Source organism: Vanessa tameamea, chromosome 12 (assembly GCF_037043105.1).
Source record: "Vanessa tameamea isolate UH-Manoa-2023 chromosome 12, ilVanTame1 primary haplotype, whole genome shotgun sequence".
Taxonomy (NCBI): Eukaryota; Metazoa; Arthropoda; class Insecta; order Lepidoptera; family Nymphalidae; genus Vanessa; species Vanessa tameamea.
Window position 1 is genome coordinate 10313742 of NC_087320.1, and position 22656 is coordinate 10336397.

The 22656-nt window shown below is 30.8% G+C and overlaps 1 protein-coding gene across 1 annotated transcript; it reads left to right on the top strand.

Annotated features, from left to right (window-relative positions):
• The first annotated feature begins 8287 nt into the window (after nucleotides 1–8287).
• LOC113393085 (trypsin-1-like) lies at nucleotides 8288–21969 on the top strand. Its single transcript, XM_026629785.2, has 6 exons — nucleotides 8288–8523; nucleotides 14919–15078; nucleotides 20079–20269; nucleotides 20732–20823; nucleotides 21454–21616; nucleotides 21746–21969. The coding sequence occupies exons 1-6, from the start codon at nucleotides 8463–8465 to the stop codon at nucleotides 21883–21885; spliced, it is 807 nt and encodes a 268-aa protein (XP_026485570.1). The 5' UTR covers nucleotides 8288–8462; the 3' UTR covers nucleotides 21886–21969.
• Nucleotides 21970–22656: the final 687 nt, after the last annotated feature.

Below are 22656 nucleotides of genomic sequence, written 5' to 3' on the forward strand. Positions count from 1 at the left end.
ACCTCCCATTTTATGCTATAAATCGCCATAAATTCCTAACAGTTACAAGGTAATTTCAGCAGAATCATTATCGGTTAATGCTGTAATTATTACCATTTTTTCCTTTCATGTGGGACGCTAATCTCGGCTGACATGCAATGGCCAATACGCAGATAAATCAGTATATACGTTAAAATTTAATTGCACTAAACCTATCGAAAGATTATTATCAATATCTCACTTATCAAGTTTACAGTTTTAGTTAGTTAACAAACTAAATTTTATGCTATCTTGATAGCATATAATTTGACGAAACTTTGTTATAATAATATACAAAAAAAGATCTTGAATTAAAACAAAATAATTAAAAATTCATTGGTTTTACTATTCTCAAGCTATGTAGTATATTAGTATAAGTAATTTTAATTTTCTATCGATCTTGACTCTACCGAATTTTATAAACGAGTCACAATGCAGGGTGAAACTATTTCTTCAAAATAAATCCATTGTTTATCTTTCATTTGTTTTATATTAAATACATTTTTTTATATATTTTAAAAGTAATATTTTTATTTTATCGTCAGGTATTTAAAACTAACTGTTGTTAGCACATTTTGTCACAGCAGAATGACGAGAGTTAAGTATACGAGTACGTTTAGAGATACACTTAACTCCGAGCAAAGTTAAATAAAGAATTTGAGCTAAACCAAATTCTAAGAGGCTAACAATTAATACAAATAAGATTTTGTTTTAATTACTTATCAGATATTATTTAAAATACAATCAATGAACATATTTAAAACAGTTAATGTATATAATAATTTAGGAGGAAACAAAACTTAACGAAGTGTAACTTTTCGAAATAACCTTAATAACGAAATTTAATCAGGCGCTATATTATAATAAAATATTTTAAGATTAAATCATAAAACATAATATGTATGACATAATTTAGACATAATACATATATATAATATCCGTATGCACGTTGGTGGAATGTCTCATTGAAATTGTTTGAAAATATTATTTTTTAATTACTTCTGCAGTGAGCGCGACTTGTACCGATTTTAAATAGCAATCACACTTAACTTGGTTTTATTAGGTCTTAATATTATTGCGATTACTTAGTTTTAACATTTCATGGCCGTTGTGGGGTGAAAAATGTGATCGAAATGAATCAATCAATCGGTAGCACAAACTTTTGTGTATAGATACACCAAATATTTATATTTAACTTTTTTAATTAATAATAACACTCACTAATTTCTCAAGTAAACACAGAGTAAAACTGTGTAAGGGTACATCATGACTTTTAACTAAAACGTCATTACTCAAAGAAGTTAAAAATATAAAGGTACCAATTATTTTTCAAACTATTATATGCATCGACAGAAAAATTGCTATATAAAAATATGTAGGCGTTTTAATATCGCAAAGTACTTGGTACTACTAAAGTAAAGCTTATAATATATCCAATATTATAAGATTTACTTTTATTGTACTTTACAACGAATGATTTAGACATTATTTAAAATATATTTTTTTGAATTAATTGAAAATTCGTTTTTATTATTATTGATATTTTTTTATTATATTGATGTTTATAGTTTGTTCGTAGTCCAAGCAGTACTCTAACAAATAACTTTTATTTATAAGGTTCAAAATGAACCATATAAAAATGCAATGCAATACGATACCGTTTATAACTGTTGCAGCTTCGATTATATTTTAACGTTAAAATTATACATTATTTATCTTTTTATTAATTATTCATGCAATACTTCTAAGTAATAAAGAAAAATTCGTAAAACTGTCTAATATTTTTTTATATTACGATTATGTAATAAACATCTTTATTGAAGCGTATATTTCTTTGACCTCTTAACTCTGCAAATTGGATACGCATAAAATTCAAATATACCGGACATTTACGATTTCTTTAAGAATTTGTAACGATTGTATTAAACAGTTACAACTAATTAATATTATAAAGATATCATTTTTTTAACTTATTCAATATTGTAAAACATTGAATGATAATGTCAGGGTTATAGCAGCTATACGAATAGATATTAACGTTCTTGAAAGGTTAATTTTGGTTTTTGTTTTTCCGATCACAGAAAAACTACTAACTTGATTGGTATATCAAATTTTGATGGTGGTTAACACTTCGTACCATAATTCACCAGTAATCCGCTTAGCTTGCTGAACTTGTCAGAGTGGTTATTTACTATTCTTGCATCTCGCATTCGCTGTTCTGTATAAATTAATCGAGTTACCGAAAGACGGAGAAGATAAGAAGAGTACCATTTGTGCTATCGGAGAATAACAATTGAAAACTTAACATGTGTCCAATTTTGTTCCAACGTTTCAAACCAATATTTGTTTGTTTTTGAAGCACACAGTAACAGCCTGTAAATTTCTAACTCATGGGTTAAGTCCTCCTCTCCCTTTGAGGAGAAGGTTTGGAGCATATTCCACCACGCTGATTGTTGATACACATGTGACAGAATTTCGTTGAAATTAGACACATGCAGGTTTACTCACCTTATGTGATGTTCACCTTTACCGTCGAGCATGAGATGAATTATAAAAACGAATTAAGCACATGAAAATTCAGTGGTGCTTGCCTGGGTTTGAACCCGCAATTATCGATTAAGATGCACGCGTTCTAACCACTAGGCCATCTCGGCTATCACTGGGCCATTTCGGCTCTCTACAATTTTACTGTCTAATATTTGTTCGTTTTTGAAACAATCTTTCCAATATGCTCTAGACAATAGCACATCATCACTGACGAGAACTAAATCATGATTAAACAGCCTTAATATACCGTGATGTTACCAAGGCGATATATTCCTTTATTCGGTGATATGGGTGTAAAACCTAACTGGTTTTTCAAACCAAACCACTTTCCTTTCTCAAGTATATCTCGATAACTTTTTCATATAATATCATATTATGTTAAATAATGAGAGCTTTATTTCTTGATAAACATTGCAGTCTTCTACATACTTCTTCATCTTTAGTATAATTTAAATGTAAAATATGTTTAAATCTTTGGTTTCTGTTATATTTTGAGTTTCTAGCGTTAGGATTTCTTTTTGTGGCTGATCTTGCGCTGCAACTGTACAATCTTCTACTGCAACTTTCGCTTTCTTTTTGAGTTCTTCGAACACAACTTATTTTACTTTTATCAATTACGTCCTAATTTTTATTCTTTTGAATTGTAACTTTTCTGTCTCAACTCTCATCAAATGTCCCATTGCCTTTGCATTTTGCAAATTCGATCCATCAAGAATTTTGTCGATTTCTCTTATTATCTTACATACCAATTAATCTCTTAACTTTCGTATTATTTTTCGAATTTTTTTAAAATCGAATTAACTCGCATACTTAATCGTCTCCAAACATAAGTCACTTAATCTTGGAAAGTGATCGTTCTTTGTTTCTCATGAGCCAAATTGAGCGCTTAATGTTTTGTACCAGTCACTTTTATACTATAGGTTTGTAAGTTTATTATTTACTTCATCCTAAATGTTTAAAAATAACATAGTTACCTACTAATTACTACCTTTCAAACAGAAGGACATATCTACATGACATACATATTCCTTCCTTAACCTTCCATAATATGATTAATGAAATTGTATTAGCACAGTTTTGTAATACTACAGTCCTATAAATAAGGCATCTATCTAGGACGTGGCACATGGTCGAACGTCGCATGCAGGCTGATTATCACATCAATGGCGATGCATTCTACCTAAACATATTTAGTTACAAATAAATTATATTAAATAAACTCCTATTTTCATAACGTACGCATCCTGTGTTATGAAGGCGATGATCAAATGTCAAGACGGCAGTAACTAAAAACATCTATTGAGAAAATTTATACTGTTATATGAATTGTGCGAGCTTATATGCGAAATGAATTGTTAGTGGTAGCAATTTTATTTCCTGTATTCATATTTACTTACTAGTATTACCTGCCGCGGTTTTTCGAAACATTTACAATAAACATATTAGTTGTTTCTAACCCGTTTTTCGTTTCGTAAACCATATTTATTTGTTTTGGTCTACTGAAAAAATGTCTAAATCGACAGTCAATTTGAACGAGTGGTGTAGTCCAGGTTAAATAAAATATTGAAGGATCCAGCGCTAAACTTAAAATATCGAAGGACAAAAATCTCCTTCCTACCAAGTACAAGGTTATGATTGTGACCCAATACGATGGGTATCCGAGAGAGAAATTAGCCACAAGATCCACCACTACCTACTGACTCTATCTACTCTTCATGGTACAACAGTGAAAAACTGAGAACTTCCCATCTCCATGGTACTAACGAGATTTATTGACCAAAAATCAATAACCGAACCCAGTTGGTGGTCTGACGATAAATTGAATAGTAAAAAAGTAAGTAATTAAATAACATCGTATAAATGTTCCATTGCTGGGTCGAGGCCATAGAAGGATTAAGAGGTTTAAGCCCTGAAAATTCAGTACTGCTTGAATGGGCTTAAACATATTAAATAATATGTTTTTATAATTCATTTTGTACGCGGTGGTGAAGGAAATCTTAATGAGGAAAGCTGCATTTTAATTAAATTCTACCATCTGTCTATCCACCAAACAACATTGGAGCAGTGATTGAATCAGCTCCAACCTTTCTCCGATAAATTGAATAATTTCTATAAATTAAATTAAAATTCAAAACAACGAAAGACAGTGAATGGTAAAATTATATCAAACAATCTGCTACCTAACACTATTGTTGTCTCCTTTTTTTTAATGAATAAATAAATACTACACTATATGCGTTTGGTTGGCTAAATTGATGCAAACAACCCAAGCGTTACTATAAGCAAATGGATTTATACCTCATAGGTAAGTGTATATGTAGATCCGTGTAGGTGCAGCAATAATTAGGCAACGTGAACATAATTTTGTCAAACATAATGTGCTTGAGCAACTCAACATTTAGGTCAGGTTAATTTCTTGCCCGAATTGTCTACTATTTGCCAAATAAATTAATACCTCTTACAACATTTGATAACTTGTTCTAGTAAGCTTATTAAAATTTTCATCTGTAACTTAGGGCTGCCAAGTGTCCGTTTTCGACTGAGTATTTCTTACAGGACATTCGGTCCATTTACGTGCCTGGCAATACCGGATATTACAAAAGTCCAGCTTTAAAACCACAATATCATCATTTAATATAAACATCTATTTGGCTCTAAAATGTGTCCAACTTTTATGACAAAATGTTTGACTTAACTGAATGCCGAGTCTAATTTATATTGTATAACATCTGGCAACCCTGACGATATATTAATTATAATATTCATTATTTTTGAGAAATCTTATAAATATAAATTACTTTTGTAATATTTTCTGAAATTCAATTTGCGCATTCCAATCGTAGGTACAAGAAAATAATATTGACTTGACTTAGTCCATATGGCACATGTATTAAGAACACAATAATTAGACTACAGATAACGATAAAGAAACTCAAAAATATATATATTGTTACTTTTGTCACATGCAGAAGGCTGCATCGTTATCAATATACGGGCGCGCCATTGCCTTGGCACAGTTACGCGGTCTTCACTGATTCAGGCAGAACGGCTTTTTCCACCGCACACACGCCCATTAAACCGTTCCAAGGCCAATATTGTTTGTCTACAGATTCTGCCTCAAATAGTGATAGTAATCGCATAGTCCACCCTTGACAGACCCTTGGGCCCATAACTATATTATCTATGTGTCAAGCGCATACCTCACGATTATATAGCACTTAATATGGTTTTCTCATATGGGTTACATAGATAAAGATACCTTGAACTTATTAAATTTACAATCATTTAACAATAACGCTTTCCTTGTCATATTACTTTTAATTTTTTTTTTTTTAATATGTCAATAGGTTTTTATAAAATATCTAAAGCTAATTAATAATAATAAAAATCTTTAAGAGATCAACGTTTGTTATTTGTTGAGACATTGATAAAAATTATACGAAAACTGGACATGCGAGCTTTCGGCTGATTAAATGTGGTCAAGGGATATTCAGTAAATCAGTAATTGTATATCATAGCGACCGGTAAATAATTAAGAAAGTAGGATGGCGCCAAATTGCTGTGGCGCTGTATGCAAGTTAACCAAGAATTTGTGTGAACTCATTCCTTTTAATGCATTCACATACTTTCAACTTAGTAACTGAATTATGCTTTTCAAATAAAAATATCGCTTTTGAAAATTTCGAGTTATGTAATGGGAAATCGAACGCTCGCCAATTATGACTATACTTTCTCTTAAAATGTACTACAAAAAGAACTACAATTATACGGTGATTGCTCTTCAAATTTTTTGGACTTTTGCCATTGTCTATCCAATTATTATTATTAATACAAAAAAATATCACAACAGATTGTAAGATTCAGGGTAACATTCTAGAAGAAATTTCGTCTTAAAGAGAAAAATAAAATACCACAACAATCGAAATATTAATACATTCATCAAAGCAATTCTTCGTATTCTTATAATTCTTTCATTATTTAAACAGCGCAATGGAACTTGTTTATATTGCATCCGATTTCACACATGGAAGTGACTATACTCTTTAAAAATTTTATGGTAGGTCAATACAACTGCGCAGAAGACTGTGTCGCAGAATATCGAAAAAATTGCAAAACATTAAACGTCGCTTTAGTCCTGGAATTACGTAAAGTGTTGGGCAAGATTGTCCAAATATAAAAGAAATAAAGAGAGCCGCTCGTCCATCCGGCAGCGGGTAAAATTACGTATGTACACATTGCGTAACAAAGCTCGAACGAGGATTAATGCGCAAAAATAACGAAACCGAGTGCATCCTAGTCATAACTACGATAACAATGTTGTTGTTAAAATAAATACCCACTGTATTTATTTACAACAAATGGTCATCCCATTTGCCTTAAATCGATGAATTCACACAATAAAATGCTGTCAAAGCGTATTTAAACAATAATATTCTGTAATAATTACGGTACATTACAAATGTGTATAATGTAATTATAATTAAATGAAACGTAGTTAAGCATTAAATAAATTCCTATAAGTATTAATAAAAATCACATATGAAAAAACAAATTTTTTGATCTATTTATTTTTCTCAGTAAAATCTAAAATTGATAAAACAAGGTCAGGTACATTTTTAAAGTGTAAAAACTTTTACACAAATTTCTCGATTTTATGTTTAAAATTTAATATAAAACCAATTTCTGTGTGAAACTGCGAATTTATAAAAGTAGGGCGTTAAACTAAAACTTTATCTTACGATAAGTAAAAATGAAGTTTAAATTGTAAAACCGCTTCATTCAAGCTGGTTTACTAAAAGTTTATTTTATTTACTTCAGTTTGATTTCATTTAATCGGCTATCCGATATTTTCACTTTTACGATACCTAAACATCAACAAAAATCGTGAAGAGATGTAGATACATTTTATCTACCTGATTTATTTGATAAGAATATCTGATACGTATTTCTTTAAGAATATAATTTCGATCATTCATCAGCCTTTAAATTTTGTAGTACTATTAGAGGCTAATCCTAGAATCGATCTAGGTCACAGACGTCGCATTTGCTGCAACAAAAAATTACGTAATAAAATGTTGTACTGCGACGCAACGACATACAAATAACACATTAATATTATGTGATGCAACATTATCCTGAGATAAGAGATCTTAATTTAGAAGAATTAAAGAATAATTTAATTTAATATACATGAACGATCGCAATGTGACTTTTCATTTCTCTGTCTTTCAATAAAGTGAATGTGTCACTACTTTATTATGCCAAATAAGAATCGATGAAGAATTGGGCGAAACTTATCGCAAGGTGCTCAGTTCCGTTATACTGGTATACATTACTCGTGCCGCTTATGAATGGCCATCTTGCAATTTTTAATGTTATAACATGCCTTAGAGCTGATGCAAGTGAACAACAATTCGATGATGAATGACCGATTTATTTTCAATCCACGTAATAAATAACCGGAAATAAATCTTTCATCAATAATAAAATAATTAACACAACTATAAACGACGAACGTAATCCTTGAATATAATGCAACAGTTAACGGGGACCAGAGAAATAATTAGTGGAATGTTCACCGAAACTTTCGAATATCGGTCGCCTAAATTTCGGTGACCCAATGACTCGGGTGACCGTAACTGAACTATTGAATAGATATGAAGGTCACTATCTAATCCTTCCATCCTCCAGTGCGATGTACCCGGGCCGCGAGAGCAGTGGGGTGACGCGTCGCCCACCAGTGTCACTCGGTCTGCGTTCAGTCGACGCGTATCCGTGAACTTGGCCTGGTCCGATCACCCTGGCCCCGAGGCCTTATCAGAGGCGCCGCCCGCGGCCTATAATAGCTGGGCCGGCGTCTCCCTTTGCCTCCAGATTGGACTGCGACTCCGGCAGACATGTTTCGCGCTTTGTGCCTTCTAGCTGTGCTTGCATCCGCCAGCGCCTGCAAGCCTTGCAGTGAGTGTTAATATCAATCTAATTCCTTATAATTAATATCAAAGCATTCACGAAACTTCAGTGGATGTTTCACGTGTTACGCAGTGTTGTGTAGCAGGCTCGTACAAAACAAATTGTGTTCGAATGTATGTGAATGTTCATTGTGTTTACGTCTTGGTAAGTGATAAGCGTAATAATGGCGGTAATTAATATAGATTTTATATTATAAGATATATATATTTTTTGATATTGGTTCGTCACTTCGATCGGTCGATTCGATATTAAATTAACAAAAACAAAGTTAAAATATATGCCCATTAAAAAGAAAAAACATATTTGATTAAGTATTAATTAAAGTAAACGTAGAATTAATTTTACTTAAAATTTTAAACTTAATAAAAAAAGTTCCAATCACTCAATTATCGGAACCAAGCTTCCTATTAAATTAATATGCGGAGATATCTTGATGAAATGTTATAAAAACACTTAAAAAAGGAAATCGATTAATACACGCATGTGAAGTGTTCATTTTTTATTTCTAAATAAACTCAGATTCGGTTCCTTATCTTACGTCACATACGTGAGCTAATATATTAGTGTTTTTAGAGAGTCTTCCACTTACACTAGTGTTGTATAAACCGCAAAAGAGGTGGGATATATCAAAACAAACAAACACTAATAATATCTATAAATAATTATATTATTGTATAAATAGTTAGAGTTAAATTTAATAATAATATATACTAATATATATTTTTTTATAAATCATATTCAAATATTGCAGTAAAATACAGGAGCAGAATAAATAATTATCTCATATTCTCGTACAAACCTTTTTATATTGACTCACCTTCATAATGAGGTCAAATTTGTGAAGTTTATTATCTTTTTAATTTATCTGTAATCTTTTTTTTAAATAAATATTCAACAACTCATATTTTTTTTAACGTAAATAGATAACTCTCGTAATTTTAAATATATTGGTACCAATAATTGTTTGTGTAAAAAACATATTTTAATCACATTTGAAGGTTAGTTATAAATTGTATCGGTCAACTTGTCTTGGTAGTAAGTACTCTTATGGTAATTTTTTTTTACTAAAAATATTAGCAAAGATGTTAGTAGGGCGCGTAAGATTGAATTATGTGACCTTTGTAACCACAGGCTTCACTTTGATTAAAATATATGTAGACATAAAGCAATTTATTTCTTCGTTTGATTTGTATATTATAACATTTCTGTTATTAAGTAAAAAAATACAAGTAAAAGTTACATAGATTGCAAAAAGTATTTTGATTAAAAATAGTAACGGGGTTCGAAATTTAAAAAATAATCTTGTATCGTTTAAGAAGTATTTCGATTTAGAAGATTTCCTTTTAAATTAATTATTAAGAAATATGATTCATTGATATAAAGAAAAAGTGATAATTCGACGACTTATAGCAGGTTATCGAAGTAAGACCAATACCCAAATAAATAAAAGTCTGATGATTTAGATAATGCTTTTTACTTAGTTTTATCTATAATACATTTTTTTATGATAAGAAGATAGATAATAGATATATATTCTATATACCAATATTTCACCTAAAGAACTGAAATTAATAATTATCGTTTATCTAGTATCATCTTAAGTATAATGTACACGATTAATAAGTATCAATACCCATAATATACATACATATTATGGATCTATTGGCCACGAGGAGCTTGAAAGTTTTTCTGTCATGAAATTCTCATTTGCCAGAAAATGGAAATAACGTAGGGTCAAAGTCCATACATCGGTTATAACTCTTGATATATCTCCGGTAGTGTCGAATTGCCGACCTATTGAAGTTAGTAATAATGAATACGCCTGTGTTTGTTCACACTTTTGTGCCCTAAAAGAGCATCTACAGTGCAATTAACTAGTTTCCGTTCATTTGCCACAGTGACCGAAATCGGTCAGTAGGACACCAAATGTTAGTGAATATTTAATTACATAAATATTTTGAAACTATGTCAATGCCATTAATTGTTAATAATATCGGACCACACATTGCGCTAAATTTTTATTGAACGATTTACAATAGTTCGTTAATTGCCCCGGATATTTTATGGTGATGTGACCGATTTGCCGAGTTATTTCTGTTCCATTGATAAAGTTTAGCAGATACAACTGACACACTGCGCCTACTGATTACCTTCCTATGATCTATCATCTATTTATACCTATAAAAAAATTGTAATTGTATAATAAAAATCCTTTTTCTCGTAAAAGGTTTTAGTAGCTATTTAAATATAATGAGAACAAATAAGAATTAATCAACAAAGAAAAAAATTATAAAGTTTTTATTTAAATTGGAAAATTGTTAAATTAAATTTGATGTTTCTTAATTTATAAAAACTAAATACTACACATCTGTCTCATTTAACCGAGGTTTTGATTATTATATATAGATGAATGCCGCGACTCCGTTCGCGTTAAAAAAGACCGGAAAATTTTCGATTCATCTCGTATTTTATATGTCTATATTAAAACCTTCTCTATGAAAATCTCATCAAATTCTTTTGAAGAAACCTGTTCAATTAATAGATTAAATTTGAAGCCACCAGGCCGAAATGTACATTCTACCGAGAAAAAACGACAATAAACTCAGCAGTTACTCTTTACCATCATTTTAATTACAGAATGTATGTGAATCAAATACAATTAAATATGTCCAGATCCTGTTCAAATCTAGGTCCCAAGCCACCTGTTTGTTTAAATTTCATTACGATCGTTAAGTGGTTTAGAGATGACGTAACAAACAGACGGACATTTAATTTCTGTGTTACTGAATTTAATTGAATTATATATACCTGACTTGATTTTTTAAACGTATTAATTTTTTTTTTTAATATATTATTTTATTGCAATGATTATAAACTATAATAACTTTCAGGTAGGTGGTGCCGTTGGTGAAAGCTAGCCTTTTAATAAAAATGCATAAAGTTGTTAAAATTGTTGCTTATAGTTGTGTCAAAGGTTGAGTTTAAAGAGTTATCCTATGGTGAAGCGAATAGCTCTCTTAAGATATTTTATTATTTTATAGCCTTATAAAATAAGTCTAAATATCATAAATCAATGACTTCCTTAAGAACGCTTGCAAACATCTTCATAAGGATATACATAGACTTTTAAAATTTTAAGACTAACTTAATTGCAATTATCACTTGTATTAACTTTTTAATACTAAGTGCACAGAATTTCTTTATAATAAGCCCGTTACCTTCATTGACGACAACCACAATTGTAATCCAGAGCAATCTATCACGTGGACTAATATTATTTAAGTCTATTCAATGTATTCCGCATTAATTAATAGACGTCACATAATATAAAAAAATATGTTTTTTTACTAAAAATTTTGTATACGAACAAAGGCCTGATATACGTAAATAAATAATTTAAAATGTTATAAAACCATTTCATGTTCTCAAAGAAATATTTATTTAAAAAACAAATATTACGTCACATCAAGAGATTGACATCTAATTTAATTCACTTATCTTAAGATTTATTTCATATAATTGTATGCATATTTAATAAGGTCTAGGCTCTTGACATGGAAACTTTCGCTACTGAAGAGCTTATTACTCAAGCATAATATTGAATCATGGAATAGCGGCGTTCAATAAGTTTGTAGTTTCCTTACCAATGCTTCACGTAATAACAAAACGTTACTAGTACTTACAAGATCGCTACTTTACATTAAGTAGTTTGAAAGGAACCCAACACGGTTAAGAATTGCCTGATGTTGTTAACGCAACTTGCGATACCCAGACTAATTTTATAAATGCGAAAGTAATTATATCTGTATATTACTTCATTGAGTTTAATCTCCACTGAACTGATTGTAATGTAATATATCATAAATATATATAATACGAATAAGGACGTTTATAAATTACGATTGAAGAGATAAAGTCGCAAGAAACAGCTAGTCTTTAACTACTGTTAAACATTTTTTTTTTCATATACAACACTATAAAATGTACGACGAATATGACAAAGCATACTTGCAAATACCTTTACATCAGACCATTATCTTTATAATAAAAAAATAAAAGTCGTAACAGTGAAAAAAAAAATCGAATAGTGTCAGAAGTCTAGTACATAATGGTGAAAAAAAAGATACATAGATAATTAAATGTTTTTAAATTCTCTTAAACATTTTCTGTAATTATGCAGATAGCTCAGGTCTTCATTTTCGTTATCGCCGAGAATTAACCCACTTAAGCTGCAGTTAAACGCAAAATTTTGTAATGTTCATACACTGAGCTCCGTTATGATTGTCTCTTCAAACAAAGGAACTGTTCACTGGTTACTTAACGTCATAGATAAATGTTTAATTTTTTGAAGAAATGGCTATTAATCTTTAACATGTTAGCTTGTGTGGACATATAATTAACATACCTGTGTTATTTTAATGCAGGAAAAAGTATCCATAAACTCATATAATTTTTATGCAAATAATTTTCGGTCAAATCTACATTCCAAACATGTGCTTTATTTATTCTGAATAAGTATTAAGTAACTAACTTTTTATTTAATTTGTAGTATTTATCTGGTCTTCTCATCAATATTATTTGTGCCGCTCACCTCAGAATGCGATGTCCGTTGGAATCAGGCGCGATCTGATCAGGGTCATAGGAATCATGAATCAAAATCGTATACGTCAAATTCAAAACCTTCTACAGATAGACTTTATTGAATGAATGAATTTATTGTTTTTCGTAAATTCGTCGTCAAATTAGCTGCAAGGTCCTCACTGTGATTCTAATAAAAAAAAAACTGGCTCACGTACCCCCTAGTCATGGGGCTTTAGATTGCGACCTCACCTGCTAATAAATTGTCATAAGTTCACATTTTCCAATTTTTTATCATTGCAAAACTCTAGTTTTGAGAAACTCTAGGTTGCCTAAAGTTTTTATTGCACACATTCGATCAAAATCGAAACCCTTTATGCTTTTATTCCAATTCCTCTGTCAGAACTATCTTTTCCGAACCTACTTGACGAAAACAGTTTAAAGTTGATACTTATATATATAGTTCGCTGGTCAACTTATGAATGTGTAGCGCACGTAAACAAATTCTGATTGAAATTAGAAATATTAAAACACTACTTGACCATATATTTTTAATTTGATACGAATTCGATAATTCCAATTCAAAATTCGAATCACTCTTAACTCATACTAAATTCATAATTATATGTAGAATATGTATTGCCGAAATGTAAATAAATACCAAAAACAGGTATATGTTTTCATACACTGTCAAGATTTATCTGTGTATAATAAAATACTAAATAATATAATTATTTGTTTGAGCTGAAAAAGACGCTGTCATTTCTTTTTCAAGTAGAGATAAAAATCTTTAAAAAGACTGGCATGAAAAACTTTTGTATAATATCAGATTACATTTATTATAATTGGTGATTGTCAAAAATAAATACAATAAAGAGAACAAAAACTTTTTACACGATGAAACATGATATGGAATAACGGAATCCCACTATCTTCCTCATACCTACATTAAGAACGCACAGTAGGATCCGTAATGTAGGATGATATGTCACAAAGGAACTAAATAATATTTATTTAAAAATTCAAGTGATTGGCATAAGATATTTAAATTATTCAAATGACAGTTGCGATCAGGTTAAGTCATTTCTCAACAGAATATATCAATTGAAGTTAATGAGAAATTACGTTTAAACAAAGCTTTACTTAACTCTTTGTGGGGTAAGGCAATTAAAAAAGTAGAGGGTAAGTAAAATGTATGCACGAGTTAACAGAACAAGCGCAACTCACACAACAGCTAGTGTACTTATTAAATTTTAATATTATCATTTTTGATAAAGTTCTGCTTGAAGTTTTACATTTTTATTATAATTATATAGATGGTTATTTGATTAAGTTTAATAATTATTTTAAATAATTTTATTTTTTAAATAGTATTTCAGTAGTTTTTTGAAAGGTAATAGTAGCTAAAGTTTTAACTTATTTAATGTCATTAACATTGCAACAGTCGGCACCTTCAAAATTATATTTTTTTACTATAATTACTGTGTGGTTTATGGAGTTTAATATCGTTGGCAGATCTTACTTTGATTTTTACTAAAAATATACAGATCATCAATAATTAAGAAAGAAATTTATAGTAATAATAATAATAAAATAATAATAGTTATTTAAATGACTGATTAGTCAAAATCCAAATACTCTTTAGGAGAAATAAAGTCGCCAAGAAGCTATACATAAAACGTTGAATTTACTTTCAAATAAGCTTTTGAAACTACTTAGTTGAGTTGGGAAGGGAAAATGTAGATAAAGCTGAAATAAATACAATGTTCGCATTTTCATTATTTTTATTGGTAAATATTTTTCAGCGTGTGGGATTGTTCGTGGCGCTCGGGTAGTGGGTGGAAGAGCAGTCACTCCTGGAGAATTTCCCTGGCTGGCGGCAGTGAAGAGAGACGGTAAGCTGATTTGCGGAGCCACAGTCGTCGCTAGAGATCACCTCATCACCGCCACACATTGTGTCTACGAGTTGGTATAATTATAATATTATAATATTTCAGATCACGTCGTAACATAAAAATAAGTATTATTAATTAACTTAAAAACTAACTTACTTAAATAACTTAATATACTTATTATGCTGGCTGCAAAGTAGGATTTAAAAGTGTATTGAAGACCCAGCTTCAAGTAAATAGGAACGTCAAATAATTAACAATATTTAATATAGTTTACAATATTTATTTTTCCAGCTTTTGTTACAATCATCCATTATCTTCCGCTTTTCAACCCAGATTAACCATTCCCATGTCAAATTCATAAATATTCTTCCTCTACTTTTATTATAAAAATGTCAAACCAAAAAGTATTCATCACATTTATATAATTCTGTGATTGAATATAACTCAATAGCTAAAAGCTATACAACCTTAAATGATTATTTACAAATATTTTATATAAAATAATTTATAGGCTTACAGTATTCAGCTATACACATAGATAGGCAATAGGTTGGCGGACGGGCAAATGAGCCACCTCATAGTAAGTGGTCACCATCACCTAGACATTGGCCTCGTTAGAAATATTAATCATTATTTACAACACCAAAGCGTTACTAACCTTGGGAACTAAGATGTTATGTCCTTTGTTACTTTACATTGACTAACTTACCCTTTAAACCGGCCATTCCAAACCAACAGTGAGTTCTGCTGTATTACAGTAGATTATGTGATTAGTAGGTGGTACCTCATTCAGTAAGCTTCCATATGGCCCTACTGCCAAGCCGTATACATTAAAAAATATATATGAATGAAACATCGTATTTCCGGAAACAGTCGACAAATGCGTTTATATTATTCTGTATCATAAATATGGTCACATTTGTCACGAATATTAATATATTTCACCTTAATAAATATTATTGAAACTTTCCCCGTCCATATGACAAAAAATAAAAGTTAAAGTAATACTTATTTCTTTCTTCTTAAAGTTTTATAAAAATTTAGGTTGACAAATTTGGATTTTGACCGAGATATGCAATACGTGGGTCAGACTGAATAAATTGCCGATATAAACTCCATAAAAGTTCCAACCAAACAAACCTTTACATTCCCGATACAGCATCGCAATTCTGTAAAAAAATCACTTCGTTTCTCACTCGTGAAATGTGTAACTGACTCACTATGATACACCATTTTGATACGTGTATCTTATAAATTTCACAATTATTATAGTGACTGTCGCATATCACATTCTGACATTATGCGCTCGTGTTCTGCGATGTTTCGAGTTTCTTCTTACAGAATAGCCCTACAGTAATGGGGTTATTACTTTCCGTCGAAGCAGACGATGCATTCACATTTTAACGGCGCACTCTGCAATAAATTTGTTTTTTCTTGTCAGATTGATTTATTCATGATTTCAATAAAAAATATATTTAAACACGTTTTATTTTAATCGAAACTACGAGCGAAGATATTGATTTTGGAAATTACAAGAGTTTAAATTATTATTATTGTTATAAATACGTGATGTACAATTTATGAGCAGGTACCTACTTATAAGATTTTTAAAAATTGCCTATTAATGAATCGAAGTGGCGCATGGCATAACATAAGGATTTTAAAGCTTATAATTTATGCAGTAGATGGTTATATAAAAAAGAAAACAGATTTTAAAGCCATTACATATGTCTGAATATTTAAGCAAACATCTCATGACAAACTATTAGTAAATATAATTTGGACACCACATTTGCAAACAATGGTATTATTTTAGGTGAGGCCCCTCAGAAGGTGAAAGTTGATAATTATTGGCTAATGCTAAATAACAACCGTTATGTCAATACCGAACATATTTTAATTAAATTTCACTTATTTATTTGCTTTTGTTAAATGAATGTGTGTGAAGAGGTGTTAAATATGCTAAATTATTTGCTTTCATAAAACAAATCATTGAGCAATGTATAAAAGTGAAGAGCTAACAACCAGACTCCTTGTTTGAAATAAATATCAATTGCAAGGATTGCACAGATCAATGTTATAGTTACTGCTGATTAATATATATATATTGTCTATATTACTTATATTGAGAACAGTTTGGGGTCGGTTCGAGGGATGTAAGTGTGCTAGGATTTTTGGCATTAACCTAAACTGAAACTACTTGCAGTCAAAGGAGCTTAGAAAAAAAAGAAACAAATTAGTCCTTAAAGTAAAGTAAGAAACGGTTAATATGAACCTCTTGAGTAAAGACCTTTTCTCCTCGTAAATCGTTAGTAAGTTCAAAACTTCTTCATCACGCTGCGACTATATGTTTTTGTGGAATTTCAGTAAAACTGTAAGTAGTTCACAGTCATTCCATGTCTATCCTAATGTCTCAATTTAAACTGGAATTCAACAGCGCAAACATTTTATCGATGTGTTCTTTTATCTTTATCGCGATGGTAAAATAATGATAATATATAAAAACATAATGAGTCACTATAAATGTTGTTTTAAATTCAATGTAATATTTTACGCTGCTATAACCCACTTACTTGGAAAAATACTCGAATCGATACGCAAAAGTATCGACTGCAATTAAAGGGTAGGTAACATCCATTGCTTATCATATGAAACCTCTTTGATACTTACGTATACATTACTTACGTAGTTAGATATACCTAGGTACGTAAACGATAAATGTCTTCTTTTGTATAACTAAAACAATACAAACTTTAAAAATACTTTAAAACAATACAATTTGAGATCGGAACAACGGTTCTGATGACGAATGTTACCAAGCATATGAATGCGATAATTGAATAATAAGTGTATCAGGGTTGTCAGGCTCTAAAATGCAAGTCAGATTCGACAGACCACTTTTCAAAATCAGGATATAGGTACGTTTAATGTTACGGTTATGATTTTAATAATACTCAGCATTACCTAGCTCTTTCTGCAAGCGCTGCGTGCAAATACGTTATTCGTTACTCGTATATAAATATTAATATTGAAACGACCGTAAAAAGCCAACAAATGTGTCGGACTTAAGCCTGGACATCTGTCAGCCCTGTGTATCTCTAAATCTGAATAAGGAAGTACATTAGCGGCCTTATTTTAGAAACAATCCACATTCCAAATCGGTGATTGTAATAAACAAGTGAAATTAAAAGATGTAAATTATCAAGTGCATTCAAATTAAATTACTTATTTCTGCAAATACTATTAATAATGCGAACCTATCATTCATAAGAATAATCTGAAAGTTTATGTTTTGTTAAATAATTATACAGCCTATCTTTAGGCGAATTAGTATACAAATAATAGTTTAAGACACGAAAAGATGTTTACCATACTCTTATAATATAAAATCTTATTTCCATTAAAAACTTCTACAGCCACATAAGTAAAATTCTTAACTCGAATTAGTACAACGCATGCGGAAACATTATAAAAGATCAATAAAAAAATCATACGTTGCATAAATTATGACGAAAAGTTATCGAAATTAATCTTATGATTATATAGGTATTATAATTCACTTAAAATGTATTATTACCTACATACGGCCTAATAAATGTTGTTGTTTTACGATAGAGCCCGTTGATTGTGCGTTTATTACAATGATTTCAAAATATCTTTAAAGTAATGATTATAAAAACTTTCCCAAATTTTATAATATTAATAATAACGATATATCCAAGACCTTTTTATTATATTTTACATAACAAAAGAACTTTCAAAACAGCCCTTTATATAAATAATGTGTCCTCTGCCTTAGGGCTCTTTCAAATTACACAACTGACCTCAAAGTATTCGTGTTATGCATGATAAGTGTTTGTATAAGTTGATTCTCATCTTGTGTAAAGACAGCTCGTTTTAAATGAGAATATTTTACAACGAGAAACTTACATAAAATAAAAATAAAATGATGTAAGTAATTTTTTTAACTTTACAAAGAATATGTTAGGAATTGTACATAGATCACCTATCACTATTTGTATGGTGTGGATCGGACCAGTATGTTTTTATGTAGTACCAAGGTCAGACTTGGCAAATCGGGTCTAGGTCAGCCAAGTTGGATGCGCCCGCGCACCTTTTCTTCGTTTCGTCACGCAATTACTGATCGTCTCGCTCATTTGCGACGTGCTTCGACTCCGTTATGTGGTTTTTGTTAGAAACAAATTTAAGCTGGAGCTGAATTTGCTGTAATTACGCAAAAAAATATATTAAATCGACGTTTATCTAACAATGAAAGTAATAACCGCGAAATGAAAGCGAAAGTTTGTTTCCATTTGATTCGAATTGAATTTCATCAAAACGAGGAAATGTTGAAAGTTGACTAAAAAAAAAACTTACCGATACTTCGTACTTTAAATTACAGAGACAATATTTCGGTACATTTAAAAAAATATATTACAAAAATCTATTAATTATATTGTATTGTTTGTAACCCACGAATCTACTACTTTGTACGTGTGGTTAGATTGTGTTAATGATCTTATGTATATTTGTTACAAGTCTCCAAGCATTCTTGTTTGGACCTAACTTCCGACTTTCTACATGTAATAAAACCTAGTGCAAGTCCATCTGGGTAGATACCACCCACTCATAATGCTATCGCCAAACACTTTGTATTGTTATATTCCGGTTTGAAAGCTGAGTGAGCCAAGTTGTAACGACCATAACATCGTACGTTAATTAGCACGTGGACAGAGTTACACTTCTAACAACGGCTCATGTCTAAAGGCGTTTGTGACCACTTACCCGTGTTTGTCCTCTTCCAGCTATTATCTACAATATACATATATTTATTTATATTAGGAAGGCAGACAGATCAATGGGCCACCTGCTTGTATGTTATAAGCTCATAGAAATGGGCATTTTAAGAAATACAAACCTTTCTATCCGCAAGCATGGGATGGAAGTATTATATCCTTATGTCCTGTAATTAAACTACGTCACTCCATATTTATATAAAAAACAAAATAAACAAAATTTATTTTAATTCAATATTCTAAAAAATATTATTAATATATTATTTTTGAACAGAGTGGAAGCATCCCGCCTGACTGTACTTGTGGGAGAACATGACGTAAACAAATCAAGATCAGAAGGCATACGCGTGTCACACGTGTTCCAGCATCCAGACTTCAATCGATACACGTACGACAATGACATCGCTGTACTGAGGCTCGCAGAGCCTATACCTGATAATCTGTACCGCCCAGCATGCTTGCCTGGTATGTTAAAACGTATATCTTGTTAAAATCAATATTTTCTATAATCCTATTTTCAATAATTATATGACACCACTGAATATTTTTTAAGCAACAGTTTTCACATATATTCTTAATAAGTTTTTGTTCTTAAAAAGACGTAAACATTGATGTAACAATTTCTAAAATATATACAGCTACAGTTAAGTCTTCCTGAACGATTTTGCCTACATCGACCATTCTCCGCCATTATATCGGAAAGAGTTCAGGTGCAGGACTAACGTATTTACATGCTTTCCAACGGGAGTTTAAAGCCTGGAATCGCTGGGCAACATTGATAATTTATCTACTGAAAAACCCTATAACTATTAATCCCAGAACCCCAGAATTTGTGTCCTTATAATCTAGCCAATAGACCAACGATATAGTCAAATAAACAGCAAGGAGGAATAAAAAGCAAAGTACCTAAGCAAATTCATTTTCTAGATGATGAAGATACACTTGCAGGAGTAGATGCTGTTGTATCTGGATGGGGTAGCACAATTGAAAAAGGACCTCCATCTAGTATCCCCATGAAAGTAAGTTTTGAATTAAGACACTGTGACAAAAACAAAATTAACAGTTAAGGCTATTGGTAGGATAATGTAGGTAGAGTAAGTTGTCGGAAAGCTTAATGACATTATTAAATAGAGAAGATTCAAGTGATTAAAAATATCTTCTTCAAAATACAACTTAGGTATTACTTGTGTACAACTTAGGTATTACTCGCGCATAGTTTTTATTAGCACTGTCGGAAATGTGTCTACAGTCTACACATCTCATCATTATCATCATCATCATATCATATCTATATTTATATTTCCATTGTTTGTACAAATATAGTAACTGCAGCAAACACTTTTTATTATTGTTGATTTAATTCACTCAGTAGCATTGTATCGCCATTGTGAATGAGCAAATATTTTGACACACAGATTTGAATTTTTTGAGAATTCAGTTCGTGTAATTTCTTATATCGATCAACCCGTTTTTGGAATATACCTTATCCACAAAGGGAGAGGAGGCCTTAGCCCAGCAGTGGAACATTTACAGGCTGTTACTTTTACCTTCTTATAAACGTTTTAAACGTTTTTATTATTAAAAAAAAACTAATGTCATCAAAGATTTGATTTGATTTTCATTTTTACCCCAAATATTGTTAATTTCAGGCGGAAGTACAAATTTGGTCACAAGAAGAATGTAGAGGCGCTGGATACGGTCGCAGGAAAGTTACACCGCGTATGTTGTGCGCAAACGCACCCGAGAGAGATTCGTGCACCGGGGATTCCGGTGGACCCTTGCTTATGGCGCAGCCACATTATACTATTGTTGGTGAGTACATAAATCATTTTTTTTCTTTGTAGACGATGAAAATGAAAATACATTTTACAAAATGTTTAACGTATTGTTATAAGAAATATTAGTAAGATGTACTAATATTTCTTCTTCTTTACTTCATAGGTATTGTATCTTGGGGAAGAGGATGTGCAAGACAGGGCTATCCAGGCGTCTATGCGCGAGTGGACCGCTTCATGCCCTGGCTACGAGTAGCTTTAAGACATGCTTGCACTTGTCTACCGCCGTCAGCATCTTACAAATAATTATAGAGGTTAACGTAGAGGCTAAATAAATAAATTGTATACTTAGATTAAAATTAATTAAATTAGAATTTATGAGTTCACAAACATACATTAGTAGAGGCTCGCTGAAATCCACTGTTAATTTAAAATGCCAAATAATGAAAAGTTATGTCTATTACAATCAAACGTTTACAAGAAACATATTAGAGGACGTAATTATATAATAAGTTAGATTTTTACGCCTTTTATCACATTGGTTAAGCAAAATTGCAATGAAAACTTCTTAAAGCATAAATCCATTGCATCTATCGTTTTATACAAAACTACAATGGAGATTTAGCCTATTTTAATAACAAATAACGACTGTTGACTTTTGATTATTTATATGTCTAGATAGAGTGTCAAAGCTGAGAACGCGTCGAAAAAAATAAAATAGAGGCCAACAGTTAGCCACAAAGTACACACACACTAGTAAAATAATCATGACGTTTTAGTTCGATACTCTATATAGATATATAAATAATAATCTTAGACTTTTGATATATAATTTTCACTACAAGCTGATGGCAATTATACGTTTTTATTTATTGTAATTGTTAAGGCTAACCGACAAAGGAAAGAAAGATACGAAATAAAAACTATAGAGAAGGTAGAATATAGGTACTACATTTTAGACATACCTATGAATTCTTCGTTATACGCCTATTTTGTTATAAGTATATAACATAAATGTTATATGTATATAAGATTTGAGGATAGGAAAAGCTTTAAATAAAACAGATTGTCTTAGTC

Coding starts and splice junctions, on each gene's coding strand:
- LOC113393085 (XM_026629785.2), top strand. CDS start 8,463: ATGTTTCGCGCTTTGTGCCTTCTAGCTGTGCTTGCATCCGCCAGCGCC. Junction 8,524..14,918: donor CAGCGCCTGCAAGCCTTGCA/GTGAGTGTTAAT, acceptor AATATTTTTCAG/CGTGTGGGATTGTTCGTGGC. Junction 15,079..20,078: donor GCCACACATTGTGTCTACGA/GTTGGTATAATT, acceptor ATTTTTGAACAG/AGTGGAAGCATCCCGCCTGA.